General features: G+C 43.2%; 1 protein-coding gene across 2 annotated transcripts in view; it reads left to right on the forward strand.

Annotated features, from left to right (window-relative positions):
- MEP1B (meprin A subunit beta) overlaps positions 1–21,087 on the forward strand; it is a 318,018-nt gene that overhangs the window by 210,921 nt on the left and 86,010 nt on the right. For both annotated transcript variants that reach the window (XM_086965693.1, XM_086965692.1), the window contains 2 exons: positions 7,946–8,124; positions 14,169–14,387. In XM_086965693.1, the coding sequence (XP_086821819.1) occupies positions 7,946–8,124; positions 14,169–14,387 (398 nt within the window). The remainder of the gene's footprint in view (positions 1–7,945; positions 8,125–14,168; positions 14,388–21,087) is intronic.

Below are 21,087 nucleotides of genomic sequence, written 5' to 3' on the forward strand. Positions count from 1 at the left end.
ACTAATTTTTTTGTCAATAGGGAGGGGTTAGGCGAGTGTGGAAGGAGGGGTGACAAATAGATAGGAGAGAGGTGAAAAGAGGGGGACGCAGTAGGAGAGGATGGTTACAGTAGGAGGTGAGTAGGTGTTGTTAGAGTACAGGAGAGGTGAGAGAGAGGGCGGGAGGGTAGGAGATTCAAAAGGAAGAGATGTGCGGCATGCATGGAAATAGAATGATTATGGACCCCAATATTTGTTGAGCAGGTGCATTTTAGGGTCTTTTTTAAACTGAAGTATGAAGGGTTACTTACTATACTTACTACCTTTGGCTTGGAACGTAGCACCCTTTGTCGAAATCATAAAGTGGTTACATAGGAGAACCTAACACAAAAAATAACATAACACACAGCAATATACTGGTACAACAGAAGCATAACGTGGCCAACACATCGAACAGTCAAAACAGAAGGCAGCACAAACACAGTGCAACTCTACAATAATACAACACAAAAATGCAGTAGTAAATCGCAAACGGAACACATCACAAACAGAACACAATGCAACACAACAAATATGTACAAATACTCGTCATATTTTACCCCCTCCGCCAATATGCTTTCACAATACGGTGGTAACAGTTATTTGCACCAAGCACAACCTCAATTACAGCAATCACAGCTAATAGCGGCAGTCAAACGTGTTTGGCTTTCTGGCTCTAAAACACCGAGCCAACTTTCAAAGCTCAAAAAATATGAGAAGGAAAGAGCTGTCTATTAATTTTGAGTTTACCAGAACATCTGCTAGCAGAGAACATTATCCACCTTCTCAAATGCATGCTATGAACATGGATAACCAGGAATTTCTTATGGCAGCTCTAAACTGTGAGGCTGCTAATGGGAGTGATTTACAAAATGACAGTCTGAAGCTAAATATAGCCATTTGCAGCAGAATAATACCGCTCTAATTCATTTTCCACAATTGCGCAAACCACATGTTCAGCAGTAGAATGTATTCTATACTGCAGGATCAGCTAGGCACCAAAGCAGGTTGTTTTAAAATGTACACGTAAACATTCGTCTATTTCTAATATACCCTTTAAAACCCAAAAGAAGCTCGGGTGCATGGACGCGCCAACGAAGCCCCAAATAATAATGAAGGGTTTGTTTCAAGGGGTCTCCTGGAGAGAAAAAAAATACAGTTCTCTTTACTCAGACCTGTTCCATAACAATCACCAACAATAATAAAAATGTTGCTTTATTTTTGGGCGTCTGCTTTGTTTTTTAGGTCTTGCTGGTGTTAGCAGCGCAAAGCGCTACGCCCAGCGAAAGACCTTATGTTGTGCACTTGCCAGGAATGTTGGACAGGGGAAGGGTATGCGCTTTCCCTCAGCGATTTCATCTCTAGGACGCGCACGCCCAGCCTGGCGCCGTGCACATCTCTTGTTCAACATTCACCGCAAGTCAGCCTCTCGCCTCTCTCAATTGCGCACGCACACACACAGCAACACTCACGCATGCACACACACACAAACACGCACACACACACACACACCCTGGCACACACACACACGCACGCACGCACGCAAACACACACTGCATGCACACACGTGCGCACACACATACACACACGCACGCACACAGCCGCCACCCCCGACTCACTCACCTGGCTCGTTTGTCGCGACTCCCCTGGTATCTCCGCCGTATCACCTGGCACACGCGCGGGGCTTCCCTCACTCATGGGAGCCCCGCACTTGTTGTACAATAGCTAAGAAATTTAGCCGTGAACGTATACCAGACCCCAAACTCCAGTCTCAGAAAGACCCCCATTCTATGTACTCACAGGTCATTGCTGGCCGTGCTCCAAGGTTCGCAGACACCGAAACTCCGCTCTCTCGTACTCTCCTGACGTCACTGATTGCCGCCGGACCGACCGAGCGCCGTTTACTGAAAAAAACGGTTTCACTATGCCCTCGAGACCCTACACCCTATTGGTTAACCGGACACCACGTGATTCGTGCTTGTTCTTGGAGGCCTTGTCAGCAGTTAACTGTTCATTGTCCGCTGAGAAACACCGGGCCTCAGCTGAAGGCGAGGGTGCATTATGAGGTGTAACGACCGGATTCTCAGAACAGGCAGCTTACCAACCGTAGCTGACCCAGTCGTCACGTAACGACACTCTTCTCAGGCCACTATTTACAAGATATCTAGAATACTCACCTGAGAAGGTGGAAAGAAGCTATTTACAAGCCTATACAACCAAATATACCACTAACACCTAATGGATTCCATATCTTATCCTATAATTACCTCATCTTATATTCTTTAACGTCTCCTGACGATATCTTTAACGTCACCCGACGATATCTTTAACGTCACCCGATGATATCTTTAATGTCACCCGACAATATCTTTAACGTCACCCGACGATATCTTTAACGTCACCCGACGATATCTTTAACGTCTCCCGACGATATACACTAATGGGGATACTAATGGGGATTCACCTTTAAAAGTTATTTCCCAAATGAAGTTCACACTCTCCCCCATCATCAGTTACCTTTTCAGAAGGGCATATCCCATCCTTCTGTATGTCAGCACCTGGTTAAAAGGAAAGGTTAATCTCATTCATAAGAACAACATTCAAAGATATTTATCATTAAATCTTTAATCTACAATTAAGCATGACAGAATGAGCAAAAGAAACATGAGTCAAGTTAGTTGCTACCTATAACCTAAAAAGGGGAGTGAAAATGAATGATTAGATATATTCTACACTAAGCTCAGAACGCCTTACCTTAGACGTGTGTCTTTCCATTTCAGCAGCGGAGCTGATCCCTCTCTCTCTCTTGCTTTGTCTTCAATATGCTCGGGACTCTGCTCTCCCTCCATGGCTCACGAATACACGCCTGCACCGCTACGCCTCATCTACTCTGCCATGGTTCCGAAATACTCAAACCCTCTTCTGGACATGGGGGCTTATTAGGATAGCGGATTTTTCGCATCCTCTGGGCCGGCGGAAGCCACCGCCGGCCCGGAGGATGCGAAAAAAACGCTGCGGACCCACCAAAGACCCACCGCCACATTAGGATGGCTGGTGGGTCCTGGTTTCAGTCCGCTGCTTTTCCGCCGCGGTTGGCTTACAACCGCGGCGGAAAAGCTCTAATATGGAAGCGGTGTCTTTCAGACACCGCCAGCCATATTAGGATGGGTTTCAAAACATGCTTTTCCGCTGCGGGTTTTCCGCCGTGGAAAAGCATATGGAACTTCACTGCAGGGGCCCGTTGCGGGGCCCCTGGGTGAAGGGGCGGTGGGGGGTGCACATGGGGGGGTCCCTACGGAACCCCCCTGCATTTGTATGCAGAAATTGGCAGGCACCGCACGGTGCCTGCGGCTTTCTGCATACAAATGCAATGTATGCATTTTTACCATTGCGGCGGGTGCTTGAAGCTGGACCCGCCGCAATGGTAAAAATAGAGGATGTGACCGCCAGGGTGGCGGTCACATCTTAATTGCACAGGAGGGAACTCCGCAGGCCATGCGTAGGTTCCCTCCTACTCTGGGGTCGCGGACGGACGCAAGTCCGTCCGCGATCCTAATGGGCCCCTTAGTCTCTGCCACTCTGTATGATGTCATTACAGGATCCTCAATCACTTTCCTTCTTCGTTTCAAGATTTCGCTTAGCTGATGATATCAGTCTCTATGCACCAGCCTTTGGACCAACGTCCTCTGTCTACTCCACACGTTGCTCTCACTCTCACTCTCTTCGCTCCTTGATAATATAGAGCTCTCTTTCTCAATGGAAAATTCCAGTATTAGGCAGACTCCCACCAAATTCCTGTACCAGTTCCCGGCTCCCTTCACCTTCCACAGTGGCCACCTGCGTATTGCGTCTAGAGCCGGGGAGACAAACACATTCCTTTGATAAGGGCCAGTCTTGACCGGTTCCTCACTAGCGAATAACAGAATGAATTCTAAACACTACCTTTACCCTGCAAGCGCCTCGGACTGTCGAGGCAGAAGTACAAAATGGCTTCTCTCTAGCTTTTGGGCCTGTAGGCCCAAGAAAACGGAAAAAGGCACTAAACCCTGTCAAAGCGCATAGTTAAGCCCTATAAATGAACACAAATGCAACTAGGACTGAGATGGTAGTGGATTATAGTCATCACCAGTCTAAAAATAGACTAAAATGACCCTGTCGCTACATGAGAGTAGATAGTAGTTAAACATTGTTAATGCCCAACAGCCGATCGAAAACATGACGACAAGCAGCCTTTCTGTCACTCAGACCAGTAGAATCACAAGTACTGTTCGTCTTTTATTCACGCCTGTGGCTCCCACTAAACTTAAAATGCAGGCACACAATACTGGAGAGTGCCAGCAAAGTGCAGGTGCGTGGCTAATATTGTAGTCACAACATTTCTATATTGTGCTGCAAATACCAAGGTCAAATTACATGTAAATCTGCACCTCTTTTTATATATTCGTGACTGCTCTCTCAAATTGCATTACATACTTGGGATAGCACTAGTGCAGATAAGGTCCTAGGGAGTGTTACATTTGTAAAAATAAATAATAATAAATAACAAATAAAAGAAAATGTGCTAGTGTCCAATGTATTTTTCAAAAGGTTATGTGCGATACTACTGCTTAGGTTGCTGCTTCCTTCACTAAAACAGTGCATTGACTTCATGGTCACGTACATCGCATTCGGTGCAAGCACTCACTCCCTTGTTTACACGTGCGTTTTCTCCGAAATCAGGGCTCAAATCTTTCTTTGTATATGGGCAATCAGGGGCATCACTCTCTGGCTAGTAGACCTTTGGTACCCGCAACACAGGACTAGTTACCCGGCTCCGCCTCTTGGGGATCATTGAGGAGTATTTCTTGCACTTTCATTTGTTTTCACCCAGTTCGTGGGGAACAATTGAGGGGATTGTGGACGAACTAATAGGGGGGCCAGGGTTCAACCGGCCTTGTGATGTCATCAAAGCATGTAGGACGTCACAGGTCCAGGGTTCAACCGGCCCTGTGCTGTCATCAAAGCATGCAGGACGTCACAGGACCAGGGTTCAACTGACCCTGTGATGTCATCGAAGCATGCATGACGTCACATTTCCGTCTCCCACCATTTCGTTGAATAAATGCCCACGTGATGCAGTCCGGGGATAGCACCTTTTTTTCTTGGACGCTTATAACTGCCCCTGGGTGGACTCCACGGAGTCCTTCCCAGGCTCTGATGGGGGTCGGGGAATTCCTCTGCTTTTGAACGCGCTTAACCAACTTTTTTAGGGCAAATAGCAATATTCTGGATCCAAAAATGTAAAACTCATTAAAAATGCATGTTAGGAATCAGCTCTGCCTATTGTTCACACTCTCAACAATACATTATTCTTATGCACTGTGACGTTCACTACACCATGTGTGAAGCACTTCTTAGAACCTCTTGCACCTCCAACAGAGACCAAACTACATCCCACGCACTACAAACTATGCAAGGGCCAGGAGTCTGATGCTGTATACACCTGTTTACTCGCAATTCTGTTTCATCAAATACTTGTGAAAACAAAATCATTTTCCCTGAAGAAGAATGTCAACTCGAAACGTGTAGGCAATGTAATGCAAGTGTAATTATTCAAACAACCTTTTCCAAACAACGATTGTGAAACAAACCAAATGAAACAGATGAAATCTCTTTTTTCCTCATAAGTGTGCACTACCGCCAAGAAAAGGCTTCTACAGTATACACATTTCTATATCGAAGGTGCCCACCTCAAGCCATATCGCCCCTTGGCACGTGAACAACAGGTGCTACTGTTACACGACTCACTGGTACTCATGTTATCTCTCTCTGAAGGATGAGAGGCCTAATAGGCCGTGCCAGGTGGTCGCCCCAGTGGTGTACATGTGACACGGAGACCTCTGTTGAGAAGGTCCAACCGTGCAGGCCTCTATCTATCTATCTATCTATCTATCTATCTATCTATCTATCTATCTATCTATCTATCTATCTATCTATCTATCTATCTATCTATCTATCGCCCTCACTCTATCTATCCATCTATCGCCCTCACTCTATCTATCTGTCTATCGCCCTCACTCTATCTATCTATCTATCTATCTATCTATCTATCTATCTATCTATCTATCTATCTATCTATCTATCTATCTATCTATCTATCTATCTATCACCCTCACTCTATCTTATCTATCTTATCTGTCTATCTATCTATCTATCTATCACCCTCACTCTATCTATCTATCTATCTATCTATCTATCTATCTATCTATCTATCTATCTATCTATCTATCTATCTATCTATCTATCTATCCATCGCCCTCACTCTATCTATCTATCTATCTATCTATCTATCTATCTATCTATCTATCTATCTATCTATCTATCTATCTATCTATCTATCTATCTATCTATCTATCCATCGCCCTCACTCTATCTATCTATCTATCTATCTATCTATCTATCTATCTATCTATCTATCTATCTATCTATCTATCTATCTATCTATCTATCTATCTCCCTCACTCTATCTATCTATCTATCTATCTATCTATCTATCTATCTATCTATCTATCTATCTATCTATCTATCTATCTATCTATCTATCCATCGCCCTCACTCTATCTATCCATCGCCCTCACTCTATCTATCCATCGCCCTCACTCTATCTATCCATCGCCCTCACTCTATCTATCTATCGCCCTCACTCTATCTATCTATCTATCTATCTATCGCCCTCACGCTATCTATCTATCTATCGCCCTCACTCTATCTATCTCTCGCCCTCACTCTATCTATCGCCCTCACTGTATCTATCTGTCTATCTATCTATCGCCCTCACTCTATCTGTCGCACTCACTCTATCTATCTGTCTATCTATCTATCGCCCTCACTCTATCTGTCTATCTATCGCAGTCACTCTATCGCCATCACTCTATCTATCTATCTATCTATCTATCTATCTATCTATCTATCTATCTATCTATCTATCTATCTATCTATCTATCTATCTATCTATCGATAGCCCTCACTATATCTATCTGTCTATCTATCTATCAATCGCCCTCCCTCTATCTATCTATCTATCTATCTATCTATCTATCTATCTATCTATCTATCTATCTATCTATCTATCTATCTATCTATCTATCTATCGACCTCACTCTATCTATTGCCCTCCCTCTATCTATCTATCGCCCCCCTCTATCTATCTATTGCCCTCACTCTATCTATCTCTCGCCCTCACTCTATCTACCACACTCACTCTATCTATCTATCGCATCACCACAACATCACTGAGCACCACCACAGCATCACTCAGGGGAACCACAACATCACTATGCGCTACCACAGCATCACTGAACGCCACAGCATCACTCGTCGCCACCACATCACTCAGCGCCACCACAGCATCAATCTGTGCAACCATTCAACGACAACTGGTTCAAATATGTTCTCTCAATGTTTCAAGCTTTATTACAAATGTCACAAAAAGATGTTAATATTTCACTTCTGTTCTTGGATTTTCGTCACAATAAAATACACTGAACATAATCTTCACAAAAGTTATTTACAAAAGTTTAAGCTATTGCCATTATAAATTACAATAACTTTTATTTAAGTATTAATTATTTAAAAAAAACATTTTTTTTTAATGTCAATACATCTAAGTTACGTAAATACAAGACATATTGTATTACAAATGCAATAGGTGTCACATTTGCGAAAGTTAAACCTGTTGGCATTGTAAATGACTAAGCTATTAATTTCGTTCTATTTTCGAAACCAACACATAAATAAAAAATGTGTCATTTACAATACCAATAGCTCAAACGTTCCTAATGCGAGATCCATTGCATTGCAAATGCTTGTTTGATGTAATGTGACACAATTCACGAAATGGCCGCCTCGCCAGCCTTACATCTTAATTCGGTCTCTTTCTTTTTACTAGGTGCTACTCATCAATAGGGAACCGACGTCAAGGGAAACAGCAGCTATCCATTGGAGTAAACTGCGACAGATTAGCAACCATTCAGCACGAGTTCCTTCACGCGCTGGGCTTCTGGCACGAGCAGTCACGGTCCGACCGAGATGACTACGTAACGATTGTGTGGGACAGAATCCAGACTGGTAAAGTATTTCTCACACCACAATTCCCCGCAGTGCTTTGCAACTGTGATGTTGTGCACCCAAGCTGCCATCGTGGTGTGGCTGTTTGGCAGCAAAAACGGACATGAGAATCTGATGGGCTATGGCGAGCATAACAGAATGTGCAGACAATGTGGATAAAATGAGGGTTTAAAAAGGACAAATCCATAGAAGAGACAAAATAAATACGGTGGGGTTAAGTTGCAAATCGAGGGTTAAGCTGCGAGTAAGAGTATGTGGGCGAGGGTTGGTCACATATATAGCTATTGAACGCGTAGAATTGTGGGAAATATATAGGGCACAGGAACATAAACATGGGTTATATAGAGGGCTATACTTACATATGTATTGCTGGTGGGGTGACTAGCAAATAATGGAGTCCATCAAGTATTCATAATGGCCCCGTGGAATCAAATGTATGATTTGTCCAAACCTGTAGATTTGTACTCCTTCCTGAATGCCTGAAGGAATAGGATCAGTCGGAGAGGCAGGACTAGTTTGCTGAGCTTGAGGCCTGCTCCAAGAAGGCAGGTTTACATGTATATTATATGTGACAGTTCTGGATTTCAAAGGGGGCTGGGGTGTTGCTCCACATGGTTTCGACAGAAGCATGATACGAAGAATTTGTACAATGTCACGCTCAGAGCAGTAGACTTTGAAATGATGCACTATTGAAGGGTGAGTCAGTGGACATGTCTCAGAGTGTGGGCCATGAGGAGACATTTCTTATGAACTGTGATCATGGGGGCTGCTGTATTGAATGTGGATTTTAGTGGGCTAGGGTGGTGCAGTACCATCTTAAGGGTTATGGGGCCCTGGGCAATGCATTTGTGGGGGCCCTTGTATGAAACATATTTCCATTTTGCTACCCATTTCCTGATAATATAAGCCTGTGTGATGCCAAGCAATATAAGGCATATGTTAAACTTCAACAGGGTCATACAAACTGTTGAAATGTGTCAGGTTTGGGACACCAAAACTCCTTGAGATGACACTGGTTCATGAGTCAGAGCCAGAGGTAGATGTGTTTAGAGAGAGAAGGAGAATAGACAGTGATCAAATCAAGAGACAGTTAACTTTCCTAAGGGGCCCCCTTGGAAGCTGGGGGCCCTGGGCAATTGCCCACGTTGCCCATGGCTTAAATCGTCTCTCGGTGGTGTTGAGAAGGCTCATGTTTTGGATGTACCCCATTAAACTGAGATATAGCAAGGGACTATAGAGGTACTTGGAAGCTGAGACATTGATTAAATAGTGCTCCACGTAGTACATTGTCATCTTACTTTCATTGATTCAAGTGTGCCCCACTGAATGAACAGTGCCCACCGTCTCCTTGCATCTAATGAGTAAAATGCGTCTTTTGATGCGATACATCCATTAAGCGAAATGTGCTCCCTGGAATGATCTTGGTCTATTTGTATCCTACGTCCAGACAGTGGACTGGGTTTGGTGGCACTCTGCACACACTGAACAAGCGCATGCTGTGCCCAGAACTACTCAATTAACCACCACATTGAGAAATATATTGATATTCACCTACCCCGACTTCTGTTACTCCATCCTGCCCACCCCTGCATACCCCATTGCTAATTTCTTCTGCATCCTCCTGGCCAGGATCATCACATACTCCAACTCACATTTCACAAACCACAAATACGCCGGTTTCTACCGCCTTCACACTGCACCCCATTTTTATCAATGCTCTAGCCAATGAATAACTCACAAATTCACCCAACCTCAATGACTGATGAACACTCAACAGATACTATAACAGAATACAACTATCCCCTGACTTTGTCTGACTTTTTTGGTCTATGGAACAATCCTACATTTATCACTTACCACATTCCTACTTTCACTTTACAGCCAACCTGAAACCTGGAGTGATCCGCAGGATGCCACGACACCCTTAAACTTACATGCCGAAAATGCTCTATTTATCGATAGAACCAGCCGCAAACAAAAGTTTGATGGAGTCAGTGTCCTCCATAATAATCTCATGACAACGCCTAACTGCTAAACGTATTCATCCCAGCTCATTTGAACACATCACCATCAATGACTCGCTCCTTTCCAAGCATTTACTCAAATGATATATAACCATCAGGGAGAAACTGAGTCTCTCTTTGAGGAACTTGATGCAGTTCTGGTTTATATTTCTTCCTCTGTCCCTCTCAGTAGCCTTCTCTAACCAAATGTTGATCTGAACAATTCAACCTATTTTCACGAATCCTCCTTGATTATCAGCCTGTCTTCACTTCCACACATTATCAGGATCTAGTATTTTTCAATCCTGAAAGTGTATGTTGTGTTGATTAGCTCCCTGGACTCCAGAGAGTACAGGAGTCCCACAAGGTGTGTCCTTATTTAGTGACGAAGACAAAGGAGAAATCACCAACAGCCGCAGAATAAGGCATGGATCTTTGTAGGAATGGCTGTGAAGCAGACAGTCTGTGAAGAATTAATTAAGGGTCATTCGCAGTAGTATCTACTCTCTGTAGTATGAGCCAAAGGAAGGTGCGGTCAATACTGTTTCATTGGGCTAGATTCGAACGATGTTCGGGATTTTTCCAGATGGGAATCATGCCTGCCTAGCCATACCGGGCATTGGGCAGTCCCACGCTGGGCCAATGTCCTAGAGGCAAGTTTACAATGAGTTGAGCCGCCGCTATATCTCTCTCTATCCTCGTCTGAATCCAGTGGCAGCTGGCCAAGCACCTCTTTTTTTCCAGTTAGGCCAAAAGTCTGAATCTGTAACCCTCTTTATACTTTTGGAATACCAACAGTAAAAGAATAGAAACTGTAAGTCAGCCCTGACAAATCCTTGAAGCATACTTGACCAGAGTCAAGTGACTGCCCTCTTGCCAGGATCTCTTCCACTATACTCCATGTACACTTCCTCTCTGCCTGTGACTTTTCATAGTGTTCTCTCCCTCTCACCCCCTATTTTGTACCTATAACTCTCTCCAGTGATCCCTCCCTACACTCTCACTCTACACTCAGTCACGTTTTAGTGGCCTCTCCTGCTGACTCTTTCCTTCTTCTCCCTCTCAGCTATCTCCTATTCTGCCTGTGTCATCTCCGGGTAATCTCTCCCAGATCCCTCTTTTTTCCTTCTCCCTCTAGGCTCCCTTCATTATCCCTGTGGTATTGCCTGGCAATGTCTCCCATTCTCACTCTCCCACAGCTCCCTATAGGCATCCACTCTCATTGTGGGTTTTTATAGTGAACTTCCCCTGCACTTCCTTTCCCTGGCACTCCCTTCCCTGCACATTCCCATACTGTCTCGACCCCTCTTCTCGCCAATGCTCCCTCCCTTTCTCCATCCTTGTAACCTTTCCTACTGCTCTGTCCCCATAAACCTCTGTCTCCTTCCACAATCTTAGCCTTTCTTTGATCATTCTGGGTGCTTTCTACCAGCCACCCTCATTGCTCAACCGCCTCTATACACTCTTACTTTTCTGGTGGACAGTGCTCTGCACACTCTTTCTTGTTTCATTCGTCCACAACATTTCCTCACTCATCCGGGGCATAGCTTCCGGGGAGGGGGCGGGGGGTTTGGGGTGTGACATCCCCCAAATAAATACATTATTGGTTTGGAAGTTGGATCTGGCCGGCCCTGAGTCGGTTCTGCTATGTCTGTCAGTTTTTCCGATCGTCCTGATTCGTTAATAGGTTTTAACTTGTTCATTTTTGGATCAGAAACTTAAATGTCACAGGTTTACAAAGATTTTTGCACCAGGGTTGCATCACTTTTTGATGCAGCCCAGACACAAAACCCTTTTTGGTATTTACAAAGCCACACCAATGTCAATTTGCATGGCTTTGTAAGAAAAAGCAATGCAGCTCATTAAGGTCCCTTGCGTTAGTTAGCATCAGGTAGGCATTCCATTGGTTGTTCATGGGCATTACCGTGCATCTAGCCAGGGATTTTGACACAAACCCATATTTACATAGGCACAGATTTCCAAAGAGTGTGCATCTGGGTTCCATCACTTTTGTGATGCAGCCCTGGTGCAAAATACTTTTGAGGATTTACCCAGCCACGGAAATGTTGATTGAAATGACTTTGTAAAAAAACATAACACAGCTCATTGAGATGCTCATGTTACTTTGCATCATGTAGGCATTCCATGGGTGGTACATGGGCATACCCATGCATCGACCCATGGATTTGATGCAAACCAGTATTTACAAGGTGTTGAAGACATGAGTTTACACCAAAATGGTGAACCTCCCTGAGGCTGCAGAATGAGGAAAATATCTTTATTTCTTCTCGTTACTTCCTCTTTGCATGGGTGCTGCATTGCACAGCACACACATAAAGAGGAAAAAGCCTCTGAGGATAGCTTTTGTGCAAGAAGATAATCCTTTGTGCACTCAAACTATTCTGATCATAACACAGGCACCTTTGCACTGTGACGAAATGTTGCCTGTGTTGGCGCTAGGCAGTCCAAAGCGCACCTGAACATGGAGAGAGCAGATCTGTGCCTATTACTTTGAAGAGTAGCAAATCTGCACACATAGAAGCACTCCTTGAATGGATGCAAATGTACCACTTTTTAGATTTACAAATTTTGACAGTAGTAGGCTCGGAAAGCTACAGCAGTCTCTGGTTTCCAGGCATACTACTGGAATTCAAACACCCAATAGGTGATGGGACAAATGTTTGTAAATTGTATAACCAAATATGCCTCTTTACGCCGCATCCCATTATCATGCATGATGTCACAACGCGGTCGTAACAACGACTGCGTTGTGACAACGCATACCATTACTCCACAGGTCGTTACAACGACTTGCGGCGGGGGGCGCTGGATGTTGGAATAGTAAAATTTACTATTCCAACTCCAGTCTGTGCGGACTTTAGCGAAGGTGTTGGATTTTAAATCCAACACCTTCTCCCCCCTCCGCAAGTCGTTGTACCGACTTGCGGAGTAATGGTATGCGTTGTCACAACGTAGTCGTTATAACGACTGCGTTGTGACAGCGTGCGGGGTCACGGATGCGGGGTGAAGGTGCGTTACCAGTATAACTACTGGCAATCCCTCAGGGTAGCATTCCAAACCATTGTGTTTTGCCCACTGTGCCACTCTAGATAAAGGGCCTAATTTAGGATTTTACAGGTGGAGTTGAGACAGACAGGTTGGAGGAGAACTTTATTGCCTTTACTTTGCCAACAAACTAAAAGATGTCTGCCAGCCTGGCGAACTTCTCTATAGATTGGCAGTAACCCTTTGTCATGGCTGTTCCTGTCAATGTAGGAGAAGTTTAATGGACAGCTCCACCAAACTTGATGGCTGGCTGTCAAGGGTTTCCATTTTTATATTTTTCAAAAACAAGCTCCAAAGTGGAGTTTGTTATGGGGGGAAAAAACATAAGACTCCAGTTTTCTACCATGGTGTGTCATTTTAATTTGTTTACTGACCATCCACGCCAGTAAGTGAAAAAAAGCCATCTCACTGTTCACTCTAAATAGGACAGATTGTCAGATGGCTTACTTCCAATGCCACCTACTCTCTTGGGCTGTTGAAGGAAGTTTTACAATGACAAAGTAAATTTCGCTCCGATGGCGTAAAACCTCCGGTTTGCCAGATTCAAAACTGGAAGGGAAGATCTTGAGTTGGGTGGACGGGGTACTCCATTAGTGCTCTGTGCGCCTTCTGTCTTGCCTCTGCTTTTATGACCTTTAATATCAAGTGAAGCAAGGGCAGAGCCAGAAGTATCAAAGGGCATGGCAGGATTAGCAAACTCTACTTGCTACAAATACTAATTGATGCCTGTTACTTTTTTCGGTTTATAATTGGCAGCCGTTCGGGTTATTCACTCTCCGCAATGACCAGGAAAATCACTTGCCCAACCTATAGACAGGTAGGAATTGTTATGGAGAATTTGAAGGATGTATAGTATATTATGGATGACTATTAGTAATACCGTTAATAAAGATGCGTAGGGCGTTTTATTGGTCTATGCTTTGCTTGCAGTGACCTTATAGAAATAAAAAATTAATTCCTTCTTTCGTTTAACAGGAAAAGAAAACAACTTCAACAAGTATGACGACAAGGTTTCCAGCAATCTAAACGTCCCCTATGACTACACCTCCGTGATGCACTACAGCAAGACAGCGTTCCAGAACGGCACGGACCCTACAATAGTGACCCTGATCCCAGACTTCAGTGATGTTATTGGCCAACGGATGGATTTCAGCGATAATGATCTTCAGAAGCTTAATCGGTTGTACAACTGTAGTAAGTCTAAGGTTTTGTTTGCCTCCCTCAGGAATCCATGCCTCTCACCTACAAATAACTCCACCTCCATTGCTCCAAGTGTAGATTTTATTTCTCTTTGTAAAAAAAAAACACACAAAAAATAAGAAGGTTCAGTCAATTTTTGTTTTTACCCTGGGAACCAACTATTTATTGCAATATGAAAAAGAACCCTATAAAAACATTTAAGTGGCATAGAAAAGGCGGGGATGGGAGGTCGAGGGGCGCTGGAAAAGTGGTGTGGCCCAGGAGGCATATCATAGAGGCCTCTATAAAAGGTGTGGCATGTGTAACTAATGGTGCAGCCTAATGCATGTGAAATAGAAGCCAATGACTGACATATTCATAAATAGTGTCTTACTACACAAAGAATAACAAAAATGTGCAGTCACCGACATACGCAGTGATACCGTTTTATAATAGCATTATTTTGGTCCACAAGCAGTACAACAGTTGACAAAGGACATTTCAAAGTAGGTGCAGCTTTGACTGGTCTTGACAGCATTATTAAGTACTTTGACAGCACTAATAGTTGAATTTGGGTCATGGAGCACACCCAACAGGAGCTATGGAAAATCAAAAGGGATGATGGATGGGGTGTTGAACATTGCAAGCACTCACACCCAGTCAACTGATCTGGGTTTAATCCATCATCATTCTTTAGCTCACTCCGCCACCCCAGTTCAGACATGGCCATATGCAAATCATTCTGACCCTGTGGGTCATGGGAACAGTCCAGCCCAAACTGCCAAGCCATGTCTCCCCTGGACCGGAAACAAGCTTCCTGGGACCGGCTTCTGGTTGAACAGCCGTCATCAGCCAGGCTAGCTTGAATCCAGTGGCAAAGTGAGCAAGCGACCCACGCCTGGGCATACCCTGCCAACTTGGGGCAAACAAAGCAAAACCAAAAGGGATGATGGACGGAGTGTTGAACATTGCAAGCACTCACCCCCAGTCAACTCATCTGGGTTTAATCCATCATCATTCTTTAGCTCACTCCTCCACCCCAGTTCAGACATGGCCATATGCAAATCAGTCTGACCCTGTGCCTCATGGGAACAGTCCAGTTCGAACTGCCAAGCCATGTCTTCCCTGGACCGGAAACAAGCATCCTGGGACCAGTTTCTGGCTGATCAGCCGTCATCAGCCAGGCTAGCTTGAATCCAGGGGTAAAATGAGCAAGGAACCCATGTCTGGGCATATCCTGCACTCAAGCTCCCAACTTCAATTTGCACTCCTGGGTGGTACGTGTTCTGTCCTGATAAGCCTTTCTTGTCTTCTGAATATTACATTATTTCCATCCACCCTTCTACAGACACAATCATCCAACCCTTGTTCCACAATATCCTTCCAGAAGCATATCTAACATTCAGCCTCCTACCCCTGAACAGTTCAAAAGAAGATCTGCCTGTGATAGCATGCTGAGATAACAGTAATTGAGAACCAACTTGTCCACCTCCTCCTTCCGACTTTCACCGTCTTTAATTGTCCTATCAAACCCTGCTACAACACTGTTGGTGCGAGAGTGGTACAGGGAGCACTTCCTACGCTTGATGCCATGCTTTGCCTAGAAAGTACCTAATTCACACCTGAAAACCATCTCTAGAAACTTTATGACCTCTTCTGACATGACCTCTCTTACCCCAACTATGTCAGGTTGTCATGGAAATAGATCCAAAAGACTAATAAGCAAGGGGTCAACCTCTCCACCTTTAACAGAAGCAGTGTCCAGGGCAATCTCTTACCATGGTTGTTCAGATGGCACTGGATTAAACATTGGTGGTACCCAGAGTTTGAGAACTTTGTCACTTAGAGCATTGTTCACACATTCCCCAATAGCCCTCTCTGCCTCCGAGTCCATTCCTGGCCTCCAGAAATCCTAACATATTCTTTCCTTGGACAACTACAAAATGTTCCCCATGGGCTACACTGATAGGAACTTGCCTGAGTACTTTAGGTTGCACAAGTTTGGTGTCCCTGATCAGCAGCATACTTTGTTTCGCAAGTTCATCTTTGACAAAAGAAAATGGTCTTACTTCATCTCTTAAATCAAACTTCTTGGGCCAGCCTGAGCTTAAACAACGGAACATTTCACTCAACGCCTAAATCTTGGCTCTCTTTCCTCTGCACTTCTGTTTAGACATAACACCTTCCATCAGTACACACTCTCCAGAGATTACGACTCATCCTCCATAGTCTCATACTTTACATCCATTATGAGATGTGATAGTCAATCTGCTGCAAAAATGTTTTTCCAGGAATGTATTCCAGACCATATTTGCAGATCTATCTGACAAATTTAGAATAAACCTACTGTAAATTCCACCATGTCCATGAAGATAACCAATTTCTCCTTGTTATTTGGTGCTGGAAATTTCTATATGGTACTCACTAATGGCCAGATTTATCAAAGATTTTGCATTGCCCTAATGCCGTGCAAGGGGACATAGTGCAACGCAAAACCTAGAATGAGATTTACCAAGCCACGCAAAGGCACCTTGAGGGGCTGTGCGTGGCTTGGTAAATCCGGAGTAACGCAAGGCAGCAAAAGCCACTGCCTGTGTTAATATGCCCTAGGGGAGCATTCCATGGGTGCAGGGCAGGTGTTCCCATGCATCCACCCATGGATTTTGGTGCATTCCTAGATTTACCATGCTTTGTAGAGCTGGGAATGCGTGAAATTATACGCCTTCCCAGGGGAGGTGTAACGAGGAGAAATATGTACATTTCTCCTTGTTTGTTCCTCTTTCTATGTGTGAAGCAGAATGCAGCACACATGGAAAGAAAAAAAGCCCAAGAGGATTGTTTTTGTGCAGGAAGGTGTCCCTTTCGGCACAAAAACATTTCTGCCTGCAACGCATGCACCCTTGCACCATAGTGCAAAGGTGCCTGGTTGACATTAGGCCGCACATAGTGTGGCAGTGCAAGGACAGGACAGGAATGTGCCATATAATGTTAATTATGGTTAATTCCTGCTCTTTTCCTCTCACGTAACACAGTGCAGCAATGTGTCTCGCTGCGCTGCTTTAAATTACATTCTGATAAATCTGCCCCTAAATATTCTCTGATTTACACCCTGAGCTGTGATACAATGTCTTAGATAGGTAATTTTGGTTTTGCCAAACAACATTTCCCTGCCCTTAGTCTGAAACCGTGTTCTTCAATACTACCAAGGACAGCCTTAACTTGGGCATTGTGCTCAGCCCAGGTCTCACCATAATTAAAAACACAGCTGTGAAAATATTTTAGACCCTGAAGATCACTTAGCATCAACACAGACATGGCTGGTTGATATATTGATGCCGCGATAACAAGCCCAAAGGGCACCCTTATAAACTTGAATGCGATTATGGTTGTTACGATTGCCATCAGATATTGGCTCTCCTTATGCAAACAAATCTGGTGATAAGTGAATACCAAGTCCAGTATGGTGAAATACTTGGCTTATATGAGACATCCTCTCCTCTATATTCAGAAGAGAGAACTTGCCAACATTTACCTCCCTGTCAATGCACAGACAAATGTTACTGTTGGAATTCTTGGCTACCACTATAGGCACCAGCCACTCCATAGCCTCAGTAAGACCAATGACATCTGCCTCACACAGCATGACTATTTCCTGACCAACTCATGTTCACTAATGGACAGTCTTCTTATTCTAGATTAAATAGGTTTGGCACCCACATTGTGCTTATTTTAATGTATGCAACCATTCGGACAACATCGAGTGTCTTTGAAAAGCTCAAAGAACGGCATTAGGGGTCCTGAAATACCACTACATGTTTCAGGTGAGGCCAGGCAGTATCTCAACATGAAACATACATTTTATATAGAATGATCTTCCTTTTGGATTCAGTACTGAATATTAAGCAATTCTTTATTTAGATTTATTGGCAACCTTTGCCACCTTGTCAAAATCTTGTTCAAATTTTACTTTTACAGAAAGTACATATACTCTTCAGAAATGATGGTCAATCTTGAGCACAAGTTGAACTTCGTTTTTTCTCTGATTCTTGTATTTGTTTTTGTTCTGTCTTTATAATAGTTGCAACCTTGGCAAATACCCATCTTGTTCAAATTATACTTCTTCACAAATTATCTGTCATACAAATCTTTGACAATGATGGTCAATCTGGAGCGGATGTTACACATCATTTCTATCTCTATCTCTTGTTCTTTTAATTGTTTTTTCTGTCTTTGTATTACTTGATTTTGATGTATTCTCACAGATTGATGTGGTCTGTTTTGGTTACATAACTATTATTTATTAAGTTTAATGAGTACTGTAAATGATCCCCGTATTGGCCATTTACTTCACTTGATTCACCACTAAGAGCTGCTGATTTGTAATGTTGGTGAAGCTCAGCTAAAGCATGGAATATCTCTAATGACTCTTCCACCACTAACAAGTCAATGACAGCCTCACATTTAGAATCTCTGTTGCATTAGTTGGGTCATAAAGGAGCGTCAAAAAGGGAGAGGTACTCAATTTCCCCAGAACCCCAGGCATTCACAACTGATTTGCTTCACTTTGCCAATAGCTGCAATACAGTTAATGTTCTTAAACCAACATACATATTTTCACTTTTACCAATATTTTTGTTCAGTGCAGAAGATAGCAAGAGTATGGGCTCAGGATTGCCTCACCCTTGCGATATGGACACATATGAGTGCAATGTAGGCTTCCTGTGCCAACGAGGATGTTAGATATGTTAGTCCTAACTCTGCCCACTATCAATTAACATCAGTGTGTCTGGTGCATGCACCTGTTGAAAGTTTGTCTCTTTCGGTGGACACTCTATCTCTTGCCAGGCAACTCTTCTATGAAATTGCCTTTGTAAGACCCATTGAGCCATCAGAAATCTAATTGGATTTCATAGAGAGCTTGTGTGGTAGGACATTACACATCTTCCATCTAAGTACAAACAAGAAGTCCACACCATGGTAAAGCCTGCTCACCAGAATTCCTAGTAAAAAGAAGAGTGAAGGCTTACACAACAGGGCAGCTACAGGACAGCATATGCATCGCATAAGAAGAAACCCCAAATACAGGATATGAATTCCCAATAAACCATACTAAATTCAAAGCAAACCAAAAGAAAATTATAAAATTATTATTTTGAGACCTTATCCTTCGGGTCCTAATACAAACACTCCTCTCTCTAAAATGCATAAATCCTGATTTGAACTAAAAAAAAAAATGCATAAATCCTTCACCAATACCACAGGACCACTAACTTTCAGATCCATCCTTCCCAGGCCGCAGGTGGTTACACCCATACAAGGTAAAGATCCATGGTCTCTAGCACTTTTATTTTGAGTTGTTCTTGTATACAGTCACCCTATTTAAATGTCAAATTTCCTTGCTCATTATTTTTAACAGCATTGTTAAAAACCTCACCACATTCCTAGATTTAATGAAAATGTAGACCATGTTCTTGCGCTAACTGGCACTATAATCCTGAACCCAACTCCAACTTTGAGGTTTTTATTAGCTTTTCTAACAATAAAGTATCTCTTCCTCTCAGTCATTTTCCTTAGTTTGTATCTCTCCAAGCCTCAGCAACCAAGACGCCGACCAGTCCTTCACTCCAGTTCATCCAACTAGGGGTTTACCACTGATCACAGAACAATTCAAATGGTGCTTTTCTGGTTGCTACACAAATAGAGAAGGATATGCAACAAGGTGATCTTGAGCTCTTGAGCCTCCTTTTTTTCAATATAATCGATTTTCATTTGCCAGTTACACATAAACTATATGATTCTATTAGATTTTTCAATTCTTATACTAGTGCTCAGACCTAACCATGAGCACACTACATCACAGGAAATTCTGGTATGTCTTAACTGCCAAACACAACAGCCAATGTCTCATTCTTGATGAATGAGTAGTTCAACTCAGCTACTCTCAACATTCTAGATGTTCACACTATAGATCTCTCCTCCCCTCTGACCCCTTGAATCAAAACCGTCCCAAGGGCTTTGCAGTTAACACTGGTGTTACCTATGGTATTTGTCCCAAGCAAAAAGGCCTATAATTTTGTGGCTTTTACCAAATATTTATTTTCCATCTCAAATTCCATAATCCACTCATCCACTCCATTCAAAACCCATCCCTTTTTTACTTTTTACTTGCAGCGTTCCTGATTTACCTGAAAGATTAGGGATTAAGAGAATATAAATATAAAATGTGACTAAAAAAGACATCACCAGCTTTCTGTTTTTGAGAATCTTCATGTGCAAATGACATCTCCAAATCCATCTTCAGCTTCACAGCTGTATTTGAAAGCATAAGTCACAGATAATAAATGTCCTTCTTACAAAATTTGCCAACCCTGCGTTTTCAGTCTCTTCGATACCCTTTAACTCTCTCACCCATTAACTCTCTCATTGTGCTTTGCGCATGAGCTACCATAAGCAAGCACATAATCCTAAAAGCACTTTACCGCTCCATGCCTCCCATGAAGAATTGCATGGCTCTCTTCAAAATGGATGCAGCATAAACCAAACCAAACTGAAACATAAAGGACCCATTAGGAGTAGTGAAAAATGTGAACTCTGCAGAATCTTTATGCAATCAGATCCTGTGGTACAAGACTGTGAAAAACGTGCTGTCCAATAGTATTGACAACATATTTATGATATTGGGTAGGGGAACTGTTTCTAGCACCATATTCTAATT

This window comes from Lissotriton vulgaris, chromosome 4_1 (genome assembly GCF_964263255.1).
Source record: "Lissotriton vulgaris chromosome 4_1, aLisVul1.2, whole genome shotgun sequence".
Taxonomy (NCBI): Eukaryota; Metazoa; Chordata; class Amphibia; order Caudata; family Salamandridae; genus Lissotriton; species Lissotriton vulgaris.